We start from the raw sequence: 9,020 nt of genomic DNA on the forward strand, positions 1-9,020 counted from the left end.
CTTCTCGGTCCAATCAGTTTTTTCTTTTTTGTGTCATATATTAATTAAGAAGCTGATTTGGGTGATTAAAAAACAAGGTATTGTGTCTCTGATGAAGTGGAAGGTTGGGTTTTCCCTAATTACTTTTCGTCTTTATTGCAGCTCCATTGATCCCTCTCTTTTTATTTATGTTAATTTAACAAAAACTTGTCTCAATTAATAGATGATTTACAGTAATCGATTAAATTTTTATCTAATAATTTGTAATTATTAATTTTATACAAAGTCAAAAGCCATTATTTTTAATTTATTGTCCACTCAGAAAATGGGAAACCATGAAATCATTCTTAGAGAGATAAAAGGTAAATATTTTTTTGTTTAGATATATTAGGCTGATTTTTTTTGTTATGGAAGAGATGAAGGTGTTGTAACGGGTTATGGATGATGGAGGTGTTACACTAATTTGTGAAACAGTTTTTTGTTCTTATTTAGTGTTAAGAAATCGGGCTTTTTGAGTTCTTTGTTTTTAAATTTTTGGAAGCAAATCGGAGGATCCGTTTTGCATGAAGGGAGGATCTGAAATTCACATAAAATAAATTGGACCCTGCGATTTCTCTATAATCAAAATTTTTTTTGACAATTTACATAAAATCAGATGGTCCATTTTTTCTGTTAATTTACTTTTTGAATTAAGTTTAAAAAATCGTTAAGTTCGAGTTGTGTCTGACACCACACCAATATTAAATACCACCACTACTTCTCATATCCAAGTCCAACACCAACTTTACCTCCATAATCAAATTAAAAAGCGATATATTATTTCCTTTTCTTTTCTCGAAACAACCGAGGGAACTAAAGCTAACCTGTTTTCCATGTTAAGTGAGATTCAATTTAACCAGGAGTAAGTATATTGTTAGGTTTGTGATGTAATTTATAACCATTCTATTCTCCCTACTTCCTAACCTTTGAAAAAGAGAAATATTATTTAGATTTAATTATTAAATTTATAATCAACTTTTTATTTTTTTATTTTAAATAGATTTTTATACTATTTTTAACTTTGTAATTAAGTTATTGATAATATGAAAAAATATAATTAAAAAGATATTTTTTTACAAAGTAAAGATACTCACAATTAAGAGCCTAATTAGATCTTTTATCACATATTTTTTGAAAGAAATATTTTATTAATTTTAATTTGACATTAAAAAATCTAATTATAAAACTAAAAATAATATAAAAAGTTAACTGAAAAAAAATATAAAGACTTAATTATAAATTTAACAAAACTATAAGAATTAATAAAATAACTAAACATAATATTTTAAAAACAATAAAAAATTAGTCCAAATAATTTAAAATTACCTTATTTAACATTTATTAATTATTATTAACATAATTATACAATTTTAAATGTAATAAATATATAATTATATATGTTGGTAGATATTATATTATATAAAATAATTTTAAATATTATCTTCCTAACATTATCCTCATTTATTATTGTTCGGTGTTCGGTTTCCGTATAGGTCGGGTGCACAAGTGAAAGGGTGGATAGGTGAGGACGCCTTGGCTTGGGTCACGTTGGTAGCGGACTAGTCGAGCTGACGAGCACTCGAGCTGGTGAATGGACGAGGGGGGTGCCACCTGCAAAGACACTCCGACGCCTAAGTCAGAAATCGTACAAGCAGGGGAGTGATGTGGGAAAGTGACGTACCTCGGGGGAAGAGCCAATCTTCCCCTTATATACATGTCAGTAGTGGGCCCCGTATGAGGTTAGGCCCATATCTCGAAGGACACTGTCCTGCAGCCGTGTGTGGGTCGTACAGGACACGTGTCCGGGTCGGTTGGAACGCACACATCCGGGTCGGGTGCTGTTTGGGTCGGGTCGACCCGCGCTATTTTCGGGCCGGGCCGTAACAGTGCCCCCACGCGCCAATGGTAGTCGTGAGAGCTACCAATGGCGTGTCGTCTTGCACCTCGTCTGGTCGGCCGCTCGTGGGGAAGGTGTGCCCCCAACGCGCGTCTTTTGGTTCGCTCAAGCAACCGTCCCATCGCTTTGTTTCCTGTGCTTGAGCATTGAATGCTCATAATGGGGTAAAAACCCCGTTTGAAAAGACTATTTTGCCCTTAGCAGTTTCGCGCTTTGGAGGCCGTTTTTAAACGATTGATTTTGGTGTTTCTACACTTTTTACATTCCCTGCTCTTCTTTTCTTCCTCCTTGCTACAAGATTTCAAAGTGTTTGCTGTGGTGCCTTCGTTTCTGCATTTTCTCCAGATCCGCAATCGTCCTTTCTGCATCAAATTTAGGTAAGTCTTCGAGTCTGTTCCCTTCTTTATGCATTATTCTTGGTATGCTTGTTGCTTTGGTTCTTTTGATGTTACTGTGTAGTCTCTTAGTTGCGAGTAGACGTGTTAGGGGGATAAGTACCATTCCAGGGTAGGTTTTTCTCGCTCTTTTAGCCATTTAGTCATGTTTGGCCTTAGTCGGGAAGTCATGAGGGTGGCGTGTGTGTTCGGCTTGAGCAACCGATCTCTTAGACTAACTGGATGGTACCCCCATGTAGGTATGGCACGCACGGTCTCCCGGGCATCCGTCAACCCCGCGGCGTACGACCAATACGCTTGGGTCATCTCTGATGTGAGGGATTCACCCAACCAAATGAGCGAAGAGGAACTCACCGAGTTCCGACAAGCCGGGTATTTGTGCGGCGGGACTGACGAGGAGGCCAATTATGACGCCTTCGTCCCGGCTGCTCACGAGCGGTTGTATGAGATCAACTTCCAACCCCGTCAGGTCGCCGACTGGATTTGGTTCTACAAGGCCATGTTCACTCAAGTCGCAGTCCGCATTCCGTTCTCAGCCTTTCAAATGGCGCTCTTAAACCGAATTTCCGTGTCACCGTCGCAGTTGCATCCGAACAGCTGGGCTTCGATTCGCTGTTTCGAGATGGTTTGTGAATATCTCGACCTGCCGGTGTCCGTAGATGTCTTCCTCTTTTTCTTCACCCTCACAAACCCTACCAAGCAGGGGAAACATAGGAAAGGGTTCATGTCCTTCCGGGCTGCTCAGGGTCGGAAGATCTTCGGCTTGTTCGAAGATTCTTACCATGGGTTTAAGGACAAGTATTTTAAGGTCCGTCCGGCCAAAGGTCGCCACCCCTTTTGGTTGTCTCTGGAGGGAGTACGGCTCATCCCGACTTATTGGAGCTTCGGGGCAGGAGCCAATAGTTTTATTAAGGTAGTTTATAAAAACATGTCGGCAGAAGATCAGCAAATTGCCGAGGTGCTAAATGCGGTCTTTGGGAAGAACCCAGTAAATCCCCACCTCCTCATGGGTGATCGGGATTCCGGTCGCAATTATATTTGTGAGGAGCTCTTTACTTTATGCTTTATCTTTTTCCTTTCTTGTTGATATTATGTGCCGACTAACCGTCCTTACTTGTTTCCCCACAGTGGATATGTCGGCGTCCGTGACTGGTCTCTCCGACTTGTTTCAAACTTTCCTTGGTGGCGGCGATGATGAGGAGAGTGACGAGCAGCCCGCCTCCAAAGGACCCGATGCTCCGGAGGACAAAGACGTTCCCGAGCAGGAGGCCGCAACTGACGGGATCGGGACCTCGGCTCAGGGCGCCTCGGTTGAAGGTGGTAAGGGTAAGGCGGCCCGCGTTTCTCCCATTCGTGAGGTTGTCGGGACTGGGGACTCGGTGCCCACCCCGGATGATGAGGAGGAGGAGGTGGTGGAGGTCTCTAACCTGAAGAGGAAGAGAAAGAAGACATCCACGGCGTCATCTAGTCCCGAAGGTGTCCTTACCGTCATGGAAAGGAATTTCGATGCCAGCAACTTCATAGATACCCAGCTCATTCCTGGCACGGAGGAGTACTTCCATGAGTCTTCCCTTGCCGGGCAGGCGAGGTGGATGTACCGAACTCTTCTGCGGGGAGCCGTGATAGCCCGGAAAGCCGAGTTCGAGCTATCCGGGATGGAGTCTCTCCGTCGGAAGCTGGACTCCGCTGGGAAGGCCAACAATGCATTGAAAAGTGAAGTGGAAACTCTCCGGCAGCAGTTGACTCAGTCCTCGGAGAAGTTGGACGCCGCCGAGAAGAAGGCTACCATCGCTGAGCAGAAAGCTACCTCCGCCGAACAAAAGTTAACAGCTGCCGAGAAGAAACAGAAGGAGTCGGACGCAACGATCGAACGTTTGGTCGAGCGTGAGATGACTTTGGAGAAACAGGTCGGCGAGGCGCAGAAGCGTACGGCCGAAGTTGAGAAAGAGAAGCAGGCCGTGGAGGCCGAACTGGCAAAATGGAAGGCCAAATACAAGGACGTCGTCAAACAGGGCAAAGGCGCGATTTTGGGTACCGAGGAGGCCCTGAAGGCTCAAATTAAAATTGTTGCCCCCGAGTTCGACACGTCGGCAATTGGCGTTTTTAAGATTATTAAGGATGGCCAGGTTGTTGATGCTCCGAAAACATGAAGTCTTTGTTTCGCTGTTTCTTGTTTAGCCGTTTTGTTTTGGCTTGTACTTGATTTTAGCCGTTTTGGCTTATGAACAATTTAGTTTTAGCCGTTTTAATTTTGGCTTGTGAACAATGACTTTTAAGTCGCTTGTTCGTGTTGTCGCGATAAATTTTTTCTCACTTGTCCGATTGCGTTATTGTTTCTAGTAACCGTTTTTGGTTTATGGTTGTTTATACCGGCGGCCCGCTGGCTCTCGTGTAGTCGTTTGTTACAGCGGTAGTTGACGACCTCCCGGGGTGATCAGTCCCGGGTTAGGTGTCGTTGCTTGTCGCGGCAAGATGATTTATCTGTTAAGACGGAGGTGCAATAGAATAGAGAATTTACACAAGTGTATCTTATTCGGTATCCACATAAAAAACTTGGAAGTTGCTACAAAGTTCAGATGACAAATTGACTACTTAGCTAGATTAGCCGGCATGTCGTTCCGCCTTTTAGGAGTAGAATCTTCTTAGGTTGTCGGCGTTCCATGTCCTCGGGACCTCCTTGCCATCGAGCCTTTCTAACTTAAAGGCTCCTTTTCCCATCACCTTTTTCACTCTGTAAGGGCCCTCCCAGTTTGCCGCCAACTTGCCTTCTCCTGGGGTCGGTGGGCCGATATCATTCCGTCTCAGGACGAGGTCGTCAGGCTCAAAGTCCCTCTTGAGCACTTTGGTGTTGTAGCGCAGGGCTATCCTTTGTTTTAGCGCTGTTTCCGTTAAATGGGCCATTTCCCGGGCTTCATCAATCAGGTCCTTTTCTACAGTTTCCTCCACTCCTTTCAAAAGCAATCGCGGGCTCGGTTCACCGATCTCCACGGGGATCACCGCATCTACCCCGTATGTTAATCGGAAAGGAGTTTCCTTGGTGGAGGATTGCTCGGTTGTTCGGTAAGACCAGAGGACCGATGCTAGCTCGTCGGCCCAAGCACCCTTCTTATTGTCCAACCTCTTTTTTAGCCCTGAAAGGATAACCTTGTTGGCGGACTCCACTTGCCCGTTCGTCCGAGGGTGTTCTACCGAAGAGAACTTTTGCCTTATACCTAGGCCGTTGAGAAATTCTGTGAACTTTTTGTCAGCAAATTGTGTGCCGTTGTCCGAGATGACGACTTCTGGTATCCCGAACCGTGTTATCACCTGCCTCCACATGAATTTCCTACAATTGGCAGAGGATATGCTGGCCAATGGTTCGGCTTCTATCCATTTGGTATAGTAATCAATTGCCACTATGAGGTATTTGACCTGCCCAGGGCCGACAGGGAAGGGCCCTACGAGGTCGATTCCCCACTGAGCGAACGGCCGGGAAGTCGTCAACAAGCTCAGCTCGTTTGCCGGAGCCTTGGCAAAGTTGGCGTTCTGTTGGCACTTCATGCACTTTTTGACAAACTCTTTGGAGTCTGCCATCATCGACGGCCAGTAGTACCCAGCTCGGATCAACTTCCTTGCTAGGGTTTTTCCTCCGATGTGGTGCCCACAGCAGCCCTCGTGGACTTCCCTGAGGACGTAGTCCGTTTGGTCGGGGTGTAGGCACTTCAGTAGGGGTTGGCTGAGCCCTTTTCTGAACAGCTGTCCCTGGATGATAGCGTATTTGGCCGCTTCCCTCCTTAATTTCACCGCATCCTTTTGGTCACCAGGGACTTGGCCGTGTTCTAGGTAGCTGGTGATGGGGTCTAGCCATGAAGAGCTTAGGGTTGTTACGTGTAGGGCGATTGCAGGTTCCCTTGTCATGCCTTGGATGAGAGACCGGTTTCCCTCCCCTGGCTTAGTGCTGGCTAACTTTGATAGGAGGTCTGCTCGTGTGTTCCTTTCTCTGGGTACGTGCTGGACCGTGACCTCGTCAAACTTTTGGCTCAAGCTTTTGACCTTTTCCAAGTACTTTTGCAACAAGGGGTCCTTGGCTTGATAGCTGCCGTTTACTTGGGAAGTGATGACTTGGGAATCGCTGCACACTTCCAGCCTTTTTGCGCCGACCTCTGTTGCTAGGGTCAAGCCTCCTATGAGGGCTTCGTATTCTGCTTGGTTGTTCGAGATGGGAAACTCGAATTTGACCGACTGCTCGTATACGACCCCGTTTGGACTTTCTAGGATGATCCCGGCTCCTCCGAAGGTCTGGTTGGAGGCTCCGTCCACATGGAGCTTCCACCGTGTACCCGTGTCTTCGCCTGGATCTCCTGTTACTTCGACCAAAAAATCCGCCATGGCCTGCGCCTTGATGGCTTGCCGGGGCTCGTACTGTATGTCATATTGAGAGAGTTCGATGGACCAAGTCATCATTCTTCCCGCCAGGTCGGGTTTTTGGAGAACTTGTCGGATTCCTTGGTCCGTTCTGACGACCACTCGGTGACTTTGGAAGTACTGTTTTAACCTTCTTGAGGAAGTCAGGAGTGCCAAGGCTAGCTTTTCCAACTTGCTATACCTTAACTCTGCTCCTTGTAGGGCTCTGCTTATGAAGTAGACTGGTTGTTGGGTCCTCCCGTCCTCCCATACTAGTACCGCGGCCAGGGCTTCGCTTGTTATAGCGAGGTACAGGTACAGTGGCTCCCCGTCCCTTGGCTTCCCGAGAACGGGAGGTGCCGCTAGGATTTCCTTGAAGTGTTGAAAGGCTTCTTCGCACGCGGGTGTCCACTCAAACGCCATCCCTTTCTTCATGAGGTTGAAGAATGGTAGGGCCTTTGTCGCCGAGGCCCCGAGGAACCGGGAAAGTGATGTCAATCGCCCTGCCAACCTCTGGACGTCTTTGACACAGCCTGGGCTCTTCATCTGGAGTATTGCCTGGCATTTCTCCAGGTTGGCTTCTACCCCTCTCTGGGTTATCATGAATCCCAGGAATTTGCCGGCTTCCATGGCGAAGGCGCACTTGAGGGGGTTCAGTCTCATACCGTGTTGACGGAGGGACGCAAACACACTTGCCAGGTCGTTTAGCAGGTCGTCAGGTCGTGTTGTTTTTGCCAGGATGTCGTCCACATAAACTTCGACCGTTTTTCCTATAAGGTCGTGGAATATCTTGTTCATCAGCCTTTGATATGTCGCTCCTGCATTCTTCAAGCCAAACGGCATTACCTTGTAGCAGAAAGTTCCTCCTGGCGTTATGAACGCCGTTTTGTCCTCGTCTGGTCGGTGCATCGGTATCTGATTGTAACCGGAGTAGGCGTCCATGAAGCTCAGATACCGGTACCCCGCCGCAGCGTCGACGAGTGCATCTATATTGGGGAGGGAGAAGCAGTCTTTGGGGCATGCTTTGTTAAGGTCAGAGTAGTCCACACACATTCTCCACCTGCCATTGTGCTTTTTCACCAGCACCACGTTTGAGAGCCACGTCGTGTAATCCACTTCTCGTATAAAGCCTGCTTCTAGGAGGTCGGCCGTTTGCTTGGCTACCTCCTCTGCCCTTTCCGCCGACATTTTTCTCCTCCGTTGAGCGACTGGGCGGGCTCCTGGCTTGACGGCTAGGTGATGAGAGATGATCTGTGGATCTATGCCCGGCATGTCGGCTGGTGTCCATGCGAACAAGTCCCTGTTAGCCCTTATCATCTCAATCAAAGGCTCCTTCAACTCATGTGGGAGGTTCTTGTTAACGAATGTGAACCTTCCCCCTTCGTCACCGATGCTAAATTTCTCCAGGTCCCCTTCTGGTTCCGGCCTCGGGTTATCCTCTACTCTGGCATCAAGGTCGGCTAGGAATACGCCAGATGCTTCCTTGGACTTCTTTCTGAGGGAAAGGCTGACGTTGTCACAAGCAACCGCCGTCTCGAGGTCTCCTCTTATGGTTCCTACGGATCCATCATCGGCGACAAACTTCATAACTAGTAGTTTGGTGTTGATTATGGCCTCAAAATCATTGATTGTTTTTCTTCCCAGGATGATGTTGTAGGCTGTGGAGTCTCTCAGTATCACGAACTCAGCCATCGCCGATCTTCGGCCTTGCATCTGTCCCATCGAAACTGGTAGGGAAATAACTCCGTCTGGTTTGATGAAGTGGTCGCCTAACCCTATGACCCCGTGCTGGTGTGTCGTCAGGTTGGCATCCTTCAGCCCTAGTGCGTCGAACACGTTGCGGAACATGATGTTTGAATCAGCTCCTGTGTCGACAAGGATCCGTTTGACGAGGCCGGTTCCCACTCTGGCCGTTATGACCATGGGAGGGTTTTCCGGGGAGTCGCTGAATCATTGGTCTTCTGGGCCAAAGGAAATGGATGGGGGTTTTTTGGTGCTTTGCACTGGTGTAGATGAGATCGCCAGAACCTTGGCGTCTTTCTTGTGTGCCGACCGGGACTTTGGTGCGGCGTTCTTTGCTGTTACCACGTTTATCACGGTGAGGCCATGGTTCCCGTCTTCAGGCTCCTGCCGCCTCCTGGTCGAGCGCGTCTTGGCTTCCTCATCTTGATCGCGATAACGCCTTCTCGGCTCCCTGATGAGATGGGAGAATGCGGCTAGCTTTCCTTCCCTTATCGCCTGTTCCAGTGCATCCTTCAGGTCGAAACAGTCCTGTGTTTGATGGCCGTACCCCTTATGGTATTCGCAGTAAAGGCTCGTTTCCCCCG

At 47.4% G+C, this 9,020-nt stretch overlaps 1 protein-coding gene across 1 annotated transcript; it reads right to left on the reverse strand.

Annotated features, from left to right (window-relative positions):
- Positions 1 to 4,935: 4,935 nt before the first annotated feature.
- On the reverse strand, positions 4,936 to 8,541 carry LOC130950160 (uncharacterized). The gene is made up of 4 exons (XM_057878696.1): positions 7,620 to 8,541; positions 7,150 to 7,511; positions 5,722 to 7,065; positions 4,936 to 5,616 (listed from the first exon to the last, which is right to left on the reverse strand). Exons 1-4 carry the CDS (start codon positions 8,539 to 8,541, stop codon positions 4,936 to 4,938), a joined length of 3,309 nt encoding a protein of 1,102 aa, XP_057734679.1.
- Between the last annotated feature and the right edge of the window lie 479 nt (positions 8,542 to 9,020).

The sequence above is a fragment of the Arachis stenosperma genome, chromosome 9 (assembly GCF_014773155.1).
Source record: "Arachis stenosperma cultivar V10309 chromosome 9, arast.V10309.gnm1.PFL2, whole genome shotgun sequence".
Taxonomy (NCBI): domain Eukaryota; kingdom Viridiplantae; phylum Streptophyta; class Magnoliopsida; order Fabales; family Fabaceae; genus Arachis; species Arachis stenosperma.